At 36.8% G+C, this 20825-nt stretch overlaps 1 protein-coding gene across 7 annotated transcripts in view; it reads right to left on the reverse strand.

Annotated features, from left to right (window-relative positions):
• Positions 1–2564: 2564 nt before the first annotated feature.
• Positions 2565–20825, reverse strand: part of NRG3 (neuregulin 3) — a 1223498-nt gene continuing 1205237 nt past the window's right edge. For 2 of the 7 annotated variants that reach the window (XM_045842069.1, XM_045842065.1), the window contains exons 7-10: positions 14598–14725; positions 10036–10209; positions 4842–4913; positions 2565–4600 (exon numbers count right to left, since the gene is read on the reverse strand). In XM_045842069.1, coding sequence (XP_045698025.1) covers positions 4093–4600; positions 4842–4913; positions 10036–10209; positions 14598–14725 — 882 coding nt within the window. In that variant the 3' untranslated portion in view covers positions 2565–4092. The remainder of the gene's footprint in view (positions 4601–4841; positions 4914–10035; positions 10210–14597; positions 14726–20825) is intronic. The other 5 variants (XM_045842073.1, XM_045842071.1, XM_045842072.1 and 2 more) reach the window with 3 other exon arrangements.

The raw sequence follows: 20825 nt of genomic DNA on the forward strand, positions 1-20825 counted from the left end.
ATTAAGAAAGAGAAAAAACTGAAAAATGCCTGTATTATTTTGATGCCTCCAGGTTGGCTGAGCACTACATGATTTGGTTTCATTGACACTCCAGAAGGCCAACACTTTAATATTTGTCAATTTAAGCAGAAATAAAGGTAGTAAAATAATCAAACACCTAAATTTAATATACATATATATTGTGTATATATATGTTTATATATATGTATGTGTGTGGGGGAGATGGTCACAGTAGGAAACAGATTATTATATAAGAACAATGTGGATCTTAAGGAATCAATTTCTTGATTTACCCTCACTATTTCTTAAAAGGGAAAGAAAGAATACAGGAGAAAGAGATAAAGCTTATTTAAAGGCCTCATTTCCCATGAAATATTGGTATATATTTAAAAATGAGAACACCTTAGAAACATTGTACTGGTTTTTCCTGGATGTAGACTAAATTTCCGAAGACTAAAGTACAAATACAGTATAGACATGCTATCATTGACAACACTATACTAAACCTACACAATTGAATAGTAATAAAAAAGTATTTTTTATATATAAAATATTTCCCAGGTACCAAAAGATCAAATAAAAATCCCACCCCTCCTGCTGTGTTCCTAAGTATACTACATAGTGACTTGGGAAATGTTTCACAGCACTTGCCTCAGGGTAATGTTCTCTGGTTTATGGGGCTGGAATCAAGGACCCCCTCCTCACTTAGGAAGGTGTGGTTTCCTATAGCACCATGCTGCCAGCCAGGTGTGAACAACTGCTGCAGACATGAGTATGTTCTTGTGCACACCTGCTTATAGACAGCCATAGCCAAGGTCACCAGAAGCTTCACTAAAATTGCAGATTTAACTGTCATTCACTCTAGAAGCCAATGTGCATTCTCTTGAAGTCTGCTTGGCCTTCTGTTTTCTTTTTAACAGGCCTGATATGTTATTGTGATTAAAACAGATTAATTTGTCAAGTCTTAAAAACAGCATTGTTCTTCTTGCAGAAGAAGGCCTTGCTGATGCTACCTGGAAATAATGTAAATTGTTAGAGATGTGAGAAATTTAGAAATATGTATTCCTTAACCCATAATCAGGTAGGTAAATATTTGACTAGAGTATAAAACAGAGCACTTCATAATATGCACAGGAAAATCAGGAAGAATATTTGAGTGATGATTATCCAATATCATTTCTATTATTTCTTGTCAGCATAAAATTGGTCCCATTTTGAACACCAATTTCCCATAGCAATCATTGGTGAATTAGAATAACATATGCTTTATAAAAAAAAGTCATATCAGAAAATGATTCAGAGTAAAAACAATGGGTGACATTCATTTCCCAGTTAATTGTAAATAAGCAACTTACTTAATTACAAATCTTCAAATACCTGTTTACATAATGAAGACAGTGAAAATGAAACAAAATCAGAGATGTCTTGTGGAAGTAAGCATTTCTTTGCATACACATGAGCTTGAATGACCAGGTGGCAATGGCTCCAGGTGTTTGCCATGTTACATCAGTTTTGGTAGCCTTGATGCTGTCAGCGCTTGTCTGCTGGTGCCCAAGAATACACAATTTGAGCTTGGACCTTTTTCAGAGGACAGCTTCATATTCCAAAGGGAGACAAATGACCACTGAAAGTAACCATTAATATTTATTCTTTATGGAGAACTTTGTCTTGACTATCAATTAGGAAGTAACTATATCTCTAAACTTCACATTAGGCTGCCAGTGGGTGTGCCTGCTGTTCACGCTCTTCAGAATGCACAAGATGTTTATAATCATGTAATACATGGTTGTACTTTAAGAAACAAGGGGCTGAATCAGGACTTATGTTTGACTGATGATCTTCAATCTTTTCAGAGTACATTATATATTAACATAACTATAGTGAGTCACAGACTATATAATCTCCTAATTAGGAAAACTGTATGAATCCTTCAGATAAGTAACAAGTAAATTTTTAGTGAAAAGACCCAAGAACAAGGTTGACTTAATCAAACTTGTGAGGACTTCCAGTTAATGTTCATAATCGTAATACATTTCAACACAATAACATATTTTATGTGCAACTTTGGGAGGTTTATATACACCTGTTAAGACCATCTTTTCAAAATTTTCCCAAAGATATACTGTTTTTAGATGGGAATGTGGATGATCTAGAAATTAAAATTTTATAATAATCTTTTAAGGGGCTAACGTTACTTCTATATTCAAAACAACAAAATTATAATGGGACAACTAATGAAGACAACAAATCTTTTGTGAATATAAAATGCATTTCTACCAAAATGTTTTCAACAGTTGAGACCTTGAACTTTCACTAAACAGTGTTGGAAAGAATACTATGCTCTTTCTTTTCCCTGTATAATATTATATCTATTATTAAAGTATGTTCTCAAAGAGCAATTTGCAATGTATTTTCAACAGAAATAACCTCAATAAGAGTTGTACATATTCAATGTCTGATTCAGGAAGTTACATTCCATTTTAATGGAATAAGAAAATTTTAACCAAGGTTTTCCCAACTACAGTAAAAGAAATCCTTTATATACTTTCAAATACTGTGCCTTTTTATTTAAAACAGTGTAAACATAACAACACCACCAAAATTTTGAAAAAAAAAACTGGTTATGTAAACACTAATTTTCTTGAATACCCCCATCAAAGTAAGGGTAAATAAAACAGACAAATCTTCAGGAGAAGTTTCCGTTAACCTTAGCAGTGATAAAAATATTGCTTTATTCCAAATGAACATACAACACAATTTACTGTTCTTTAGGGGGCTTCCTATGAACTGAATACTCTGGGCGTTGTGATTTCAACAATTTATTCTTAACCACAGAAGCTAATGTCTTGGTCCACAACTTATAGGTTTGCTACAAAATAAATCATAATGAGCCTCATGAGAAAGCAAAGGATAATTGTCAATTTGGTCATTGGCTTGTGTAAATAACTTAAATACACACAATTTAAAATAAATACACATCTTCAACTTGCCTTGTGATATGGATATCATCAATGAGCCTATAGTTATTCCTCTCAGAAGTATTCACATCAGAAAATGGTCTGGACATTGTCAAAAGTTTTATAGGATGTCACTTCAAGTGACTGATTTAAGAACATACTAACTGAACTTTATACTTCATGGGAAAATTTAAAGAGAACAAATCTAAGAGGGAAAATTTTTTCTGAATATTAGATTCCCTGATATTTCAGAACAAATTTTAACAAGTGTAATACTCACACACATGCACACACATACTCACAATGAACACGTGCATACAACATACCAGTGCTCCAGGAAACTCAGTCGCACACACGCAAATGCACACTCTCACATGCACACACAGGCACACACACTGAGAAATGCTCCTGTGGAGCCCTTAACCAATCTCAAAGAAAAACATTTCTATCTGTATGATTTTAGTGACATGACACTGTGATTTTTGTCTCTTTTTGTAATGATTTCATACCTCCCTCTGAGATTCTGTGCCCTCAAATTTCAGAAGATGGCACATAAGAGAAGCTGAGATTGCCCCCAATGACTCCCTTTATCTCCTGTCCTCCTCCTTCCAGAGTCTTGGTGCCCTTCTTCAAAATTTAAAATTAAATAGAAAACACATGTGTTGACATGACATAACCTGTGATGAGGCTGTCCAGTGAAAATAAATTTAGAGGTTGGGACTTTCAAGCTAAATGACAAGAGTCACCTTCTCACTGGCACCTCCGCCCTCAGAACACAGCTTGTCTCTGAAACCAGGTAACTGCCAGTGCCCTTTTGTGAGGATACTGGTGCTGTGGGGCTAAGGGTCTGGATCACCCCCATTTACTAAAAGCCAAAAAGGACAGTGTTGGGACTAACTGAAACTGTATTCAGAATTCTATCCAAAAGCTTTAGTTGTAAGCTTTATCCCTCCTGAAATGTTTCTTTCCCTTTAAAAAAATATTTTGTTAAAAAACACTATGATATGAGGGCGATAGACTATTTGGTTTCTTCTAAGTAGATGCTCTTAAATTAATGCATATAAATAATTTGTATTTAATTTCCTCTCTTTCCTGTTGAGCAAAGCATACAATGCACAGATTCCTACATCTCAAGTCACTTGGTCAATGCAGAGTCTCTTTGTATTTCATTTCTTAAGACAAATTGTGCCTCTCGTTCTGATTTAGCCGTGGGACTCAGGGGGAGGAAGGCTGTGTTTTCACTTGCACTGTCCTCAGTGTCTACACTGGCTAGTTCATAGTCTTCTGACCGCCTGGCCTCAGTCAGAATTCGGATCTGCTCCTGGACAGTTTCTAGCAATATTTTCACTTCTTGTTGTTCTGCTATAAGACAATCGTTGACTGGAATACTCACATTGACAACATCAGCAGAGTAGGAGTTTTTGCACCATTTGATGCTTTTTACTTCAGAAATCCCTGGCATTTGCATGCAGGTTTCCTCTAGACCCACTGAAGGGATGATGGGCACAGAATTGGCCCTTGTGGATGAATATACCATCAGGTCCTTCTGATCCAAGTTATTAAAATAGGAGTTTGTCTCTCTTGAAGGCAGTTGCATATTTACTGATGCATTTTGTTGGGTGTTTAAACTGGTGGATGAATACCTGAAAAAGAAACAAAGTGTTATACATTCTCTCTGCCAGCGCTTCTTCAGAGCACTATCCAGCCAACAAAGCACTTTCCACATGCACCATCTCACTGAATTCTCACAGCAACCCCATCAGACGGATAGTATGTTCCCAGTTAAACAGAGAAGTAAACTGAAGCTCAGATAGGTGAAGTGACTTGCCCAAGGTCACACAGAAAATAAGTGACAGACTGAGACTCAAACCCAGATCTTCTTACTTTAAGTCCAGGGATCTTTCAACACACCACAGCTGTATAGGCAGGTGGGATATAGTCTTCCTGACCTCTATCCTAGAATACAAAGTAAATGGGGATTGAGCAGGTAAGTGTGGCCTTTCCATAGTGACAAACAGGAAACCCATTACGGCATTACTCCACTCCATCAACTTGACCACCCTCTCAGCCCTGGTTTAGTACTCATGTGGCCACTCTACACAAAGAAATCAGGAAGCCCAACATTAAGCATTAAGGTACTATATTCCTGACTTTTCCTGTTTCACCCTTACTTTGGGGAAACTGAATGCAATTTCTATTGGCACTCTGCTCCATAGGAATTGCCTCCCTACACATTGCTAAGACAAAAAATGGGAACAGGAAGCATACATTTCTCTCTGCCTAGTGGCTAACATGAATTGAGTTCTACAGGAACTCTGCCATTCTAGCAACTTTCCTCACATGGTTTCTGGAGACAAGTTATGTGGCTCACTGTGCATGTCAATGGCTTGTTAAGAATGCCAACATGCCATTTCAAGTCACTTGAATATTTCAGAATATGACTTGCCCCTGCGTTAACTGCTCAGAGCTAGTGAATTTGCCAGGGCTCGGAAGTTCCCAGTGCCATAAAGTGGGACAGTGATATAGATTCAAGCATATTATAGATATAAATTTGGGGACTAGAACACTAGTCTTTATTCTATTTCTCAGTTCATATCCTTAATTTAAACATTAAAATTAAGCATAATCTAAACTGATCTGCTCTCCATATATCATTCCCTTAGTTTTATATTGTAATATAAATAAAAGTCATGTTTATACATGGAAAGAATAATTACAAAAAAAGTATGTGGCATACTAAATAGAAGTCTTTAATGTAGGGACATGATGGGGACAATCTAGAAATCTGTCTTCCCATCAGACAATAAGAAAAGATGGGGGACAAATTTAGGTGTCTTTTTAGTCCCATCCTTACCATTCCTAGTACAGAGATGGTAATCAATAAATCTCAATGGAATGGACACATGAATAATAAACACACTTTATACCCCCATTAGCATTCATTTCAAACATAATAATAAGAGCTAACATCCACACAGTGCTTTTAAAAAGCACTTTGACCTGCAATTAACTCACTGAATTTTTAAATACTATGTGGTTTATTTATTATTATTACCATGTAAGGAATGAATAAACTAGACTAAGGGATACTCAAATGACTTGCCCTAAATTATCTTTAGTAAGCATCAGAGGAAGAAGTTAAACCTAAGTTGTCTTATTTTCATTGTTACTGTCAAAGCCAGAAATGAATGGGCATCCAAGGTACACTAGAACACCTTTAGAAAGATATATAATCTTTACCTGTGCAAACTGGATAGTCACCACATACAAAGAACTTCCCTTTTTCTTTAGTGTTATAGAACTGAAAATCTAAACCTAAGGATTTTAATCAGTAAATCAATTTCAACAAGAAGAAAGGAAACAAGTTAGAGGATTTTGTGTCCTGTCTTTAGTACCATACTGTTAACACCATTAATATGTATGAATATGTAGAATGTCTTCTGTCAGATTCACCAACATAACAGAGCCAAAAAATACAGTTAGGGTAAAATCATATTTTGTGTAGACCTCATGAGAGTGTATCAGTAGGTATAATCTAAAGTATTGACATGTGATGGCAATAGATGAAAATTCTTATACCAGGATCTAAACATTATTTGGAAAAAAATGTTAGCTAAAGGTATAAATATCTTAGAGGATTTAGTCAATTGTAGCTTCAATAAGTCAACAATGTGTCATGACTAAGAAGTAGTCAAAGGTAATTCAAGCCAAACTTGGAATAGTCTTCCAACATGCCTAACTGCTGAATTAAGGACTTAGATGAGAAAGAGAAATTGCAGCTGCTGACTTTTCTGTCACCTCACAAGTGAGTTATGGGACATATGGCTGGCAATAACTGAAATAAAATCTTAACTATAACATGAAGATATTCTTTAAACAATTACAACTCTCTAAAATGTGATTTTGTTTTGGATTAAATATGGCTTCAAGTCCCAATGTTATTTGTAGAAAAATTGCAGACTCACTTTAATTTTCTCATATTAAAACAATGGGGTAGTCATACTGACCTGGGGAGATTGCTCTGAGAACTAACTGAAGTAACACCTCTGTACTATTCTACCAGAGGCACCCTGTAGTCCTCACTTCCTGTCTAGAGCTGCTGTGCGTGTCCCAGCACTGGTATTGAGTAGAAGCTGTTACTATTCTTCAGAAGTTTAATTGAGAGATACATTTCTAGATGTGATTCTCAATTAGAAGACACTCAGCGTTCCACATCCCTGAGAGTCGATCACCCTTTCACAAATTTGATCCATGAGCTTGTCAATCATTGACTGTAAAATACCAGTTTGGGCTGTCCTTCCTCCAATCCCTCAACAAAGAAATCACAAGTGTATTTCTTCACTAAATATGTGAGTCAAAACATCATTCAAAAGGTGAAATATTCCAACAATTAGTCACCTGGTTTTATTCCCAATAATTCAGGAGTCAGGCCAAGGAGTTTGTATTTCCACAGGGGACTCCAGGACCTAGTTCCTAGTTCATATGGCTTTTGAATGAACTGACTAAATTAAAAGAATTCACTTTTCCCTCTGAAACCATACAACTGAGATTCCATTTGCACATCATCATCCAAGAATGTGATTTTCTTCACATTCCTTTTTCTGGTTTAATGGCTTCTTTGGTAAGAAAGACCAGTATTCAGTCTTTATATGATATATTCCACCTTGGGCCAGCCATTTAAATTCCCCTACCCTTAGTGCATTCATCTATCAATTTCCTGAAGAATAACTGAAGTATATAAAGTTTTTAGTTAAGTGAGATAAATAATCAGTATATTTTTGTATCCCTTCTACTTTGAAGGTGGCAGTCAAACTTTTGTAGCTTCATTCCTTTCTCTCTAGTACATGAATACTCGTTTGACTTGCCTGAGTAATCACCACCTCAGGTCTTCCTCAGGCCTCACTAAAATAGTTGCTGGGTTCAAAGTGGGCTGAAGTCAGTGCCAAGGAGTGAAGTTACAGACACCAGAGCCTAACTAGCAGACAGTGCCCACATGCTTGATAAACATGCAGCAGATGACTGATAGCTCTTGCAAATCCATTCACTCCCCCTCTAGGCAAGGGCCAGATCTGGAGAAGGCCTTTAGCTGTGAAATTCTATTATCAATCCTATTTCTAGTCCGTAGAGACAGCCAGTCCCCCAGGAGTGGAAAAGAGCTATTTCCAAGAACTGAGAATGAGATCGCTCCCTGAGATTCATTGTACTGAGTACACAGTGACTTATACTTAGAGTCACAATTTATCAACACTGGGCCCATAACACACGTAGGAAAACACACGTGGCTAGCCAGCCAGAGAGACTATTCTAATCTCAATGATGATTGAACCAAAACAAAACCACCACCTTGCAGACAATAAGTGTAAGTCTCCCAGGAGGTAAAAGACAAAGCAATGCCTGCACATGTAATGGGATTTCTAAGCCACTGAATATTTGCATATATATGGTTTAAGCCTATGTGCAGCATAGGGTCAGAACATCCTTACATCTAGGACATATGGAATGATAGCCAAAATATACCCAACAGAAAGAAAGGCAGTGTGGGCTGGGTTCTCTCTCCACTCACAAAATATATTAATCCTAATTAACAGACCTTATCAGTGATTTAAAAAGAAAAATAATTATGAGATATAATTAGTTATTATTATAGACTAAATATAAGCCCCCTTTCCAGATACAAGGCAAAGAGAAATGCCAACCTACTTCTTGGACAACTTGGATGTTATATTGAATTTGCAGCCGTCAGACCAGATCTGTACCAAACACATTTTACAGTATATTTGGATTTGCTTTAAAATTATAAAACCCAGCCACAGGCTATTCATTTCCTATCCTCTAGTCTTCCTGAAGAAATCTGTCGCTGAGCTTTGTCAGATAGGGCACAATTGCACACTCATCTTGCCCAGAAGAAAAGAAAATGGCAGGGCTTTCTGATGGCCTTCCCACTTGCCTTGGCCTTCAGCTTGATACAGTGTATTAAAGTCATCCAGGCCAGAGAAGCATAGAAACTTGGCTTGGCTTACCCAGAGATAAAAACTAAATGTAATAATAACCTGGCTTGTGTGAGGCAACAGATTCTTGAAATTTCTGTAATAAACTCTGATTTTATTACTATTGAAATCATTGGTAATTTTGTAACAGTTCCTGTGACAATAAATATCAGTACTACCTCTCTGTTTTTTACCACGTGACGTATACAAGGTCTTTACACACATAATTTAAAAAAAATCTACCCATCAATCTTTGGGAAGGCTCATCAATTTATAGATGAGAAAACTTAAATTTAGATGATAAAACTTTCTCAAATTCACACAAATACTAAGGGCCAAGGATGATATTTGAACTTCAGTCATTTTAAGTAAGTGCTGCTATGTTTGGTTGAACAGTACGTCAGTTAGGTGGACAGTGACTAAAATTCATCCTACAATACATTCCACTCACCATGCCTTGAACCCCATTAGGATTCCTGTCCACTCAGAAGGAGGGACACCTTTTGTACTGCAAGGAGGAATAGCAGCCATAGTGTCCCAAGTCCCTTTTTCCATCCCTGCACTGTGAACAAACCTAGAGATCTGAATTCAGCAAGTTGTACTTGAGAGCATACTGTAACTGAGACACATTCAAGAATGCCCAAGATTTTAAACATATATATATGTTTAAATAAACATATTACAGGTTATTTTTTAGGATATTGTCCATGATACTGATCAGAGAATTAAGTAATTTTTTCCAAAACTAAGGATAAAGAGAAACACTTTAGTCCTCTTAAGAAACCTCTAGTTTTTTAAATCAAAGACAAATTCTAAGTTGTTTTAGCAACTATATATCAACACACTGCATACATATCTATACATTTATTTTCTTGTTATTGTTTATGTTTATTTTCTCTCTATTTCCCTAACATCTATTTCCATTGTACCTACTCTTTCAAGTTAGTTTACATTTGTGAAACAAAGATGAAAGGAAGAATAAATAGCTAATTGATGACAATATCAATGAATAAAAGCCCAATGAGCATGATTCAATTTAAAGCTATAGCAATAATGACACCCTCCCTCAATTTCATTGTTTTTAGACCTACCCTTGACAAGGTATTGTATCCTGGTCTGGGATCCTTGATTCCTCAAGCTGTTGATACGCTGGTCCCACGATTCCGCCCAGCCTACTTCGAGGTGAGGGTGGTGTCCTTCTAAAGGCGTTCCTGTGGAGCATGCCACTCCTTTGTCCTGGGCTGCAGCAAGAGGACAGACTCCTGCTGGGGTGAAAGAAAACAAGCAAACAAATTGGTCATAGCAATGACCTTACAGGTATCTGTGCAAACTTCTCAAACACTGCATTTGCACCCCAGATTCTCAAAGTTGCAGGCCAGGCTCCATCCATAACTGTAGTATAGCTAGGAGGGGATCAGAAGTTGCCAAATTCATTTTACCCTTGCAGATACTTAGACAAAGAGTTCTTGTATTTCTGGCTTTCCAATGGGGAGAATTGACTAAAATAATTGCTGTTTTCCAGCCAAAATAAGAAGTGGGATTAAGAAATTATCAAGCTTCTGATTCTCATCCACCCTCATTATTCAAGCTATAGTAACTATCTCTCAAGTAAAAATAAAAATGGCTTTATTATTAGACACTGACAAGAACCAAATACAGGAAGCCCTAAAGGGTGTTATGGGGAAAATTTCAGTTTGTTAGTGGTAAAAAAACCTTATTATAATTGGCATTCTTCCCTTAACATATACATTAAATTCACAGTTCACTACCTCAAATTTTCATTAATCTTGAGGAACTAAATTACTTTTTTTAATTTGCTTTACTAAACATCTTATTTTGACTCATAGATCCAAATACCCAAATAACTACGTTTTTAGATGTCATCAAAGGGCACAAGTTATAAATAAGATATACTTTAGGTGATATCCCTATATAGCTCATGTTAAACAAAAGAACAAGACTCTTTATAAAAATCAATTGTTAATTTGACACTTTACCTGTTCCATATGCATCTCATCTCTACCTCACCAAATTTAACCTACTCTCATAGGTAGCACTGAAGAGAATTCTGCTCCTGTGTACACATTTTGTAAGATGCCAGTTTATGTGATAAAACTATATAGAGGACATAAAACTATACAGAGAAAATTGAGAAACATTTTCAAAATTTCAATAGAACTATCAAGTTTTAAAGGTACCAGTCCTCCTAAAGAAGTTTCACCCATATAACTGTATTATTTGGAGTTCTGTAACTTTCCTGTACTAATATCGCTGTTATTTCTACTTAATAAATACAAAATAATTTATCAAATATTATTTAAGTTCAGAGTTGACAACCAAGATGACTAATCAAACTTCACATTCCTCAAGCCAACACTGACTTCCTGAGTTAGTGCAAACACCAGGTCATACCTGGCAACATTATTACAACTTAATTCTTTATTGTAATATCTCTTGCATGTTGAGTCTCAAAATGCCTCGACAAGTTAAGGAGATGCCTCCACTAGTACCCACAAGTTAAGGATATCTATAATAGCTCATTTATTTCCCTTCCTGCCAGCTTCTACCTATATCATGCAGTGGAAATTTTGGACTCTGAAGGGTACTAAGGCTTGGGTGCTAGAAATAGGTGCACCTGGATATGCATCTGTACATTATTAGCAGTGTGATACCGGGGGAAGTACTAGAACCAGCCAGAGTCCTGGAGAAAAATAGATGGGACTCTAAGTTGAATAATTTGGGGGGACATTTTGCTATTTACAAAGGTGTGGTTAGTATTTGAGGGAAAAAAAAAAGCAACACAAGATACTACTGTATGTCAGGGTTACTAACAATGGGAAGCTGTTACTATCCCTGTAATTGAAGGGACAAGGGGAGGAAACCATCAGCAGAATAGAGAGAAAAAGAGGTTGCAAAGAGAGGACTACTGGGCACTTTGTCCCAGGAAAAGGGATATAGCTGAGGCAGCCAGGGAGGGAGGGGGCAGAAATACTAGGACCTTGCTCTCCCTTTGCCCTTCCATCTCTTATTCTTGCCTCATATTGAATCAAGAGAGCTAGAGGCCAAGGGAGACTGCTTACCTCTTAGAGCACAGAGCAAGGCAGAGAAATGTAAAGCCTAGACATGGGTGGAGGAGGTGCAAGAGAACAGCATTAGCATGATGCTTAAGTCTTTTCATAGGATTGGTGTGGGGGGTTCAAAAAGATCAAATATGTAAAGTATCTGGCATGAAATTTAGCACATACTAGGTGCTCAACACAGTAAATTCCCCTGATTCCTTCTCCACCAATGATAACTCAAGGCTCCCATTAGTCATTGAAAAACCTGAATTTATTTCATTATTAAAACAGCCTATCTATGTGTTGTCTATAAATGGGTTATATTGCCAAAACATAATGTAATAAGTATGACATGACAAAATTGACTTCTTCTTTAAAAAGGAATAGTTTGCCCTGGCTGGTGTAGCTCAGTGGATTGAGAGCAGGCTGAGAACTAAAGTGTCGCAGGTTCAATTCCTAGTCAGGGCACATGCCTGGGTTGCAGGCCACATCCCCCAGCAACCGCACATTGATGTTTCTCTCTCTCTCTCTCTCTCTCCCTTCCTTCCCTCTCTAAAAATGAATAAATAAAACCTTAAAAAAAGAAATAAATCACGCAAAGAAACTCAACCTATCATTATAAAAAAAGGAATAATTTTACTTACTAAAAAGGAGAAACAGTGCTTTGACTTAACAGTTTTGTTTCATAAATGAATTGTCCAAATAAGTCATATTTACAGTGCACAGAAAGAAATTAATTATTCATAGCTAGCCAAACTGTCACAACAGCAAAGTCTACCAGTATGAATTAGTGGCCCACCTTAAGAAGAAGTTCTATACCTATTGATCAATCAGCTATGCTGCCCTTCTAACCTACTAGCATTCAGAAGTAATGGAGCAGTTTTCAGTCTATATAAATCAGTGGCCAGGTTATCAATCATGAAAACATTTAGGTCTACTGCATGTTTTACAAAACAAAAACTATGTTATATTACACTACAATTTACAAAGTTTTAGAGGTGCTTTATAAATCAACCCTTGCCTACCTATCAGGACACAATGTATGCCTACAAATACTGAAATGTCACTAAACTGAACAAAAAGGAAGATCTCTTGAAGACATTCGTATTTCATAAAAATCAGAGTAGAAGCCAAGTTTAGAAGGGAGTGTATCAACAAACAAGGAGTAAGAGTAGGGTATTTGCAGCAAAAATACATTAGAAGCTCTAATCCTTGTTTATCTCAACTTTAAAATATTTATGGCATAATGTAGTATAGAATAATATACTTAACTATTGTACTTGACCAGATGGAATACCACTTTCATGTGTGTTATAATCAGCAGGGAAAATGGTGTTTGGAAGAAAATATCCATCTTCTTAAAGGCTGGCAATTTTGGATGTATTTCCCTAATTAAAGAACTTCTATTAGCTCCAGTGAACTGAAATGATTTTTTTCACAAGGAAATATCTATAAATGCCTCAATTGATATAAATCAAAACTTGTAGTTAATAACTAAAGCAATTACCCAATAGCTAAACATATTTCAACCCTGAGCTGAAAATATTTAAATTACTTTTTAAAAAACAACAGACCCTTAGTATCTCAGTCTCTCCTCATGTAGAGTGACAGAAAAACCTCATAGTAAATATGTCATCTTCAATAAAATCTTCGGACTCATTGAGAAGCAAAGGAGAAGAGAGTTTCCTTGTTAATGCATGCTTCTGTCATGGTGGTTTTAAAAAACACTACCTAGATATGTAAAACCTATATTTATTTTTCATTGCTGGGAAAATTGATATTTTTTATATTTTATTTTTACAAATTTGCATAGTTTTTTAAATTTAAGGTATTATACTTCTTACTAAGAGAAGGATGTTTAACTCAGGACAACTCCTACAAAGATTGAGGATATGCATTTAAATGACAAACCATTCATTTGTTCAGGTCCTAGTTCCAAACTTTGGCAGTTGTTGTAGAATAAAGGTTTTCAATTTTTGGAGTTCTAGATTCCTTATGCATAGAACAGAGTATGTGACTAGAAGACAATAAAGAAATTTCTCAGCTTCAGAATGCCATATCATTTATAAGATAACTTTATTTTTGGCTTTCTCCCCAAAAGAGCCGATTTTTATGGTCAGCTTGTAAGAGTGCTATGCCACTGATAATAGATCATGCAGATCCATGGAGAATATTTGCCAGGATTCATCCCCCTGGAAAGTTTTCTTTTTATGAGAACCATGTTGGAAGACCTGGAACATGTCACATCAGTTGCCTAGGGAAGAATTAGTCATTAAATTTGTAGATAGTGATAAGGCAGACTAGAAAAAAATCATGTTTTTAATAGTTTCTCAGAATTCAATTGTTTCATTTACTGGTCTGCGTGTGCTGCTCTGATGGATATTGTTAAGAGTTCCTTTAGGCTTTTTATAGGTGCATTGCAGCCTTCTGGTATCTTTGGTTTACCTGCTGTGAGCTGATTGAGCATCCATTCCATGGAGAACTATAGGAAAAGCAAAAACAATCATCTCTCCTAATAGTGTTGCCATTTCTTGGCATGTGTTGTCCAGAGTCTTACATGTTGTGAATGTACCAATTCCCACCATGATCTGTACCTCTGCTGTTTGACAGATTGGCTTCCTCTGTCAGGAGAAGAGACCTCTGGGAATGACTGGGGGCCAACAAAGCTTGATTCCATCATTTTCTCCAAAGCTGTCACAGGATGCCTCTCCACCTTTGAATACTGTAGGAAATCACATGCACAAAAGTAAGCTGAAGGATAGTTATAAGAGGAAGGCCTATAATACTACAGATAGGTATTGAAAAGTTATGGAACCTGCCAATAACATTCCACTGAGCACCCAATTAGGAGAATGATAGAGACATCATTTGCATCCTATTACTCACACATTGAGTATGTTGTCCCCATCTTTGCCCCAAACTCTCTGTGAAGAGATAAGTTCTATTCAAGAGGGTTCTTCATTTTAGACCCCTGAGTCTGTCTTTTCATATTAATCCATACACATGACACAGCCAAAAAAGTATATGTATGTTTTATTCATGCACATTTTACAAAAAATTAGTAGCTGACTACTAATAAGGTTTCAATAAATACTGATTGAATAAAACTTGAAATATTCTTGAAATTATAGAGAACATTGATTTAGTGTATCTCCCCACCACTCTCTACTGTCTCCCTCTTTTAGCTTGTTACCAGGAACTTCGTGTGTCTAAAAGGAGAAAGCTGTGAGCATTTTGCTCTTTATAGTTATTAACTCTTGGTTTCACCTTTGATTATAGGGCCTCATAAGCTATAGGAGCCTAAAAGAGACTTATAGAGATGACACATTAAGAAAAATTTTGCCTCAAGATAAGTATCACATGGCATCTCGACCAGATAGTTGTCAAGTTTAACACCCTCTGGAACTCTGGCACTTGAATAGGCAGCAAGAATAGCAGGTTTCTTTTCTAGAACTTTAAATAAAAATTCTCCTGAGAAATAACATTTTTTTTAGAATTTTAACCAAACTCCAGAGATTTTGAAATCTAGATATTCATACTCAATGTGTAAACAAGAATGTTATAGAAAAAATATAGGTATAATATTAAAATGAAAAGGTATACAACTACACTCAGTAAATGAACATTAGAATAGAGAAAAATAAACTTCAAAAATATTTGGTAAAGACAAAGATTTGAGAATAGTAGAGATAGTGCTAATTTATTGGGGTAAATATTGGCAATGTTTTCCAAAATGCTAAATATATATAGTCTTTGATCCAGGAATTTCCAGTATTAAAATAATTATAAAATTTCAAAGTGATATAATCACCAGAGTATGTCAGCAATACAATTTTTAATAACAAAACAGAAAATGAACACAAAAGAAACAATAAAAATGTCTACAAACAACTACTACATAGCCATTCAAAAAAATAACATCAAGGTACAAAAATATGCATAATATAAAGAATGTGTATAGATAAAGAAAATTCAGAAGACAGGTATGCATTGTGGATATACATGTATATTTAGTTTTGTGTATGCATTTATAGATTTTGTATGTACATATGCATATATATTTTGTGTGCATGTTTCCATGTGTGTGTCTGTGTTTCTCATGCAACCACAAAGAATATGGATGAAAAAAAGTAAAATAGACTATTAACTAGGTGTTATTTTTGATGAAAAGTGTATCAATGGGTGTGGGTTTACAAGAGTAGAAAAAAAAAAAACTAAACCTTTTGTAACCTTAACTTCAAAATGTCTACTAAACATTTTCTTTTAAAGTATTTCCAAAATGAGCCACATAGTGGCAGTAATGGCCATGTCTTTAATCAGAATCTGAATTCTACAAAATGGATTTACAGAAGCTGACCAGGCTTCTTGCAAAATGGAATAAATTGAAAGGAACCAAAGGAAGATATGGAGATAATTTGGAAAAGGTGATTGTTTCTAACAAACCAAAATTACATCCAAGAAGGAATGGAAATATCTTCATGTGTGCTTCTTTATTAACTATTTAGAGTTGTTTATTATAAACCATCTAGGAAAAAAGTGAACTAAGTAGACATGTGACTGAAATGTAACAAACATCCTCAATTTTCATCTGACTTCCAAATTCTGTAAAAGATCTACTGGGTTTTGTTTTTGTATCTTTTACCATCAACTTCTAATGAGTTGGTTTTAGAAGACAAATTTGGATGCCTGGAGGGCTCAGCTACAGAAACAAGTGAGCTGATTTGAGACACCTGTAGCCACTGGAGGCAGTAAGCCTCTGCTTTGCTCCTGTAGAGGGGCTCTCAGGAGCAACACTGGCTAGGGTTTCTGGAGCATCAGATTTTCTAGAGGAAATTATGAAATCATTTAAAGTCAGTGATCCATTTATTTATGTTTTAATAATATATATCAAAAAGCCTAAGTCAGCTTTTGGGCTCCTAGGTCAGAGCTTCTGCTCTGAATGAAAGTTTTGGTACTGAAAGTTTAAGGGCCTTGTTCAAAATCCTGGATAACAGTTTTGAATAGGATAAACCTCTTACTCATCTGCTTATTTATAGGGCTTATACTAGATACTATGTCCAAAATTTTTTCTTTCAAAAGCATGGATTATTGTTATCTCATACTGTTGCTTTCAATTGTACTATTTTGATCCACTAACACAAATTTGTTTGCATAATGTATTATTTTGAATCTTCTTTTTTTTCACACAGCCTTTATGAAAATCATTTTCATTTCTGTGCCTGCATTTAAACTGAGATTCCAGTTTAAATTGTTTTTATTCCTATCCAGAGTTAGTTGAAGCATGTGGGAACCCTATTAAAAAACCCTAATAATTTGGCGATACTTCAAAATAATATTCTGTACATGTGGGTTCAATTGAATTTAAACATAGCTTCTGGTTTTCAGTACTGACAAATAAAGAGCTTGGACATTGTCACATCTGTCCTTACAGTAAGAAAAAGGTTGAATAAACCAAAAATCAATGACTGTTCTTATATCCATCAGATAATTGAAGTTGTAGGGAAAACCACCACTCTAAAATCTGGACAGATGAGTGAATACAGAGAATCATAGTCAAGATCAGCTTACCTATAGCAGGATCTGCTAGAACCATAAACTGTTTAGAATAAAAAGTGGCAATGTTAATAAGTTGTTGGAATCCACGTGTAGACTACAGTGAAACTAAAAATCATCTGAGGACTGCTGTCTTAGGAAGAGTTCCCACACTTTCTTGGGTTTTACCTCCAGACCAACAACAGATTCTCACACAAAGGACAATTTAAGAAAAAAATCTCATGTCTCTGACAAAGAGAAGGAAAAAAAGTAACCACTTTGAAATGTGTGTAGAATATTCTCCACTACCACTGCCTATTTTACCAGAGCTTTATCTCACCTGAGAGAAGAGCATTTTCCTAACTCTATCCCCTGTACCCTTTCTGTTTCATATAAGGGATAAAAAGTGAAAAAACACTTGTGAAAGTCAGAGCACAGGACTTAGTGAGTCTACAGATGCACTAGAAGAGTGAAATATAATCATAAAGTCATAGAAGATTCTTCTCCACCACTCCTTAAAACCATTATCAACAGGGTCTCACTATAATAACAGTAGATGACAGCTGAAAAGTTATGAGTCACAGATTCTATTTGAGAAGAAGTTTGAGAATCATAGATTCTATGTGAGAAGTTCTAGAGTTTTTAAAAATATTTTATTTATTTATTTTTAGAGAAGGAAGGGAGGGAGAAAGAGAGAGAGAAACATCAGTGTGCGGTTGCTGGTGGTCATAGCCTACAACTCAGGCATGTACCCTGACTGGGAATCAAACCTGTGACACTTTGGTTCTCACCCCGTGCTAAATCCACTGAGCTATGCCAGTCAGGGCAGTTCGAGAGTTTTGAGCAAGATAGAGGCATAGGTGGAAATGCTTCACTTCCTCATACAACCAAAAGAAGGATAACAACTACTTTTAAAACAATAAACAATGAGAACTGCCAGAAAATCAAACTTCATGGAACTCTGACAACCAAGGAGTTAAAAAAACATTAATCTGGTAGGAAGGGTGGAGATGGGCAGCCAAGCAGAGAGAACCTACAGCAAGGCAGCAGACCATGTAGGAGAGGTGGGGCTGGATGACCAGGAAACTAAAGACTAAAAACCTCTAGCTGTAAAATACTGTGGGGGTTGTGAAGGTGGGAGAAACAGCCTCACAGGAGAGTTCATTAGAAAGTGGGGCTAAGAGCTGAGTGAGTGAGCAGCATTGTTTCCTTTCTGACCCCTCCCCCGCAGACAGAACCCTGAAGCAGCAAAGCAGGTTGCCCCACCCTGATGAATACCTGAGGCTCTACCCCTTATAATGTAACAGCTGTGCTGTGACAATATGTGCCCAAGAAATATGCCCCAAATGAAAGAATAGAAGAAAACTACAGAAAAAGAACTAAGTGATGAGGAGATAGACAACCTATCTGATGCATAGTTTAAAACACTGGTAATCAGGATGCTCAGAGAACTGATCAAGCTCAGTTGAAAAATGAAGGCTACCCAAAGTAAAATAAAGCAAAATATACAGGGAACCAATAATGAAAGAAAAGAAATTGGGACTCAAATCAACAATTTGGAACAAAAGGAAGAAATAAGCATACAATTAGAAAACAATGAAGAAACAAGAATTTGAAAAAATGAGGAGAGGCTTAGCAACCTATGGGACAACTTTAAGCTCTCCAACATCCTAATCATAGAGGTGCCAAAAGTAGAAGAACAAGAGCAAGAAATTGAAAACTTATTTGACAAATAATGAAGGAAAATTTCCCTAATCTGGCAAAGGAAATAGACTTCCAGGAAGTCCAGGAAGCACAGAGAGTCCCAAAGAAATGGACCCAAAGAGGAACAAACCAAGGCACATCATAATTAAGTCACCCAAGATCATAAGGAGAGAATCCGAAAGAGAAAAGGAGATAGTTATCTACAAAGGAGTGCCCATAAGACTATTAGCTGATTTTTCAAAAGAAATCTTACAGGCAAGAAGGGGCTGTAAAGAAGTATTTGAAGTCATGAAAGGCAAGGACCCACATGCAAGATTACTCTATCCAGCAAAGCTATCATTTAAAATGGAAGGGCCAATAAATTGCTTCACAAATAAGGTCAAGTTAAAGGATTTCATAATTACCAAGCCCCTATTATATGAAATGTTAAAGGGATTTATCTAAGAAATAGAAGAAGATAAAAAACTATGAATGGTAAAACTATGATAAACTCATAACTATCAACACCTGAACCTAAAAAACTAAAACAAAAATTAAGCAAACAACTAGAACAGGAACAGAATCACAGAAATGGAGATCATTGGAGGAGGAAGATGGCGGCAAGGTAGGAGGAAGCAGATTCTACTTCCCTCTACACACGGGAGAAAAACCTAGCTGATCTGCAGAGGAATAGATCAAACAGGCAACTGTATCCCAGCATATATGAAAATAGGAGAGCAAAAATTGTAGCAGACATTGAAAAACCAGACGATGAGGAGTGCTTCAGGACAATAAGGTCACAGGGACCCGCAGGGGGACCAGAACAGCTGTAGCTCCAGGCCTGGCACCTGCCAGGTCTGCCACAGAGTCCTTGGGAGAGAGCTGTGTCAGCTGCTCCTTCCCTGGTCAAACAAGGTCTGAGCAGCACCAGGAGTGACCTGGTTGCTTGAAATCATAGAGATGGGAATAAGGACTAAGTGGCAAACACACAGGGGCTGTGAGCACCCATGGAGTCTGTGGAAGCTGGCTGGGGAGAGTTGAGAGTTGCGCCAGGATGGGCCCTAACCCCAATAATCCCTGGTCTGGCTGGAGAACTCGGCTGTGAGAGAGGCCAGGCCACTGTACAGAATGGCAGGCTTGAGTAGGAGGAATTTATCAAAAAGAAAAAGTGAAAAAAGAGACACTGTTTGGGAAATTCTCCTGCAACAATCACTCCAGCCTCCCTCACACCCAGCTGGACAGTGCATCTGAGGAAGCATGGGAAGCCCTGCACACCCCCATAGCACTGGAAAGGGTGTGTGCCCCAACCTGTGGGGCCAGAGACAGACTGGCTGAGTGCGGGCCCACAACCCACAACCTGCAACTCAGGGACAATGCACTTGGAGGAAGGCCCCACCCGCAGTGGTAATCCCAGGGAAAGTTTACTCTGACGAAGACCTAGATCTGGCAACCAGGGACCTGCAGAGAGGCTCCAGGGTAGCCATGGGGAGAGTGCATGCGAGGCTGAGTGATGATCCAGAACAGAGAAAATCCCCTCAGCCCACTGAAGCCAGCAAAACCACAAAAACCAGTGTGGTTATTTTGAAACCACCAAGAGTTTTTTTTCT

This window comes from Phyllostomus hastatus, unplaced genomic scaffold, assembly GCF_019186645.2.
Source record: "Phyllostomus hastatus isolate PE091 unplaced genomic scaffold, TTU_PhHast_1.1 phas_contig_38, whole genome shotgun sequence".
NCBI classification, from domain to species: Eukaryota; Metazoa; Chordata; class Mammalia; order Chiroptera; family Phyllostomidae; genus Phyllostomus; species Phyllostomus hastatus.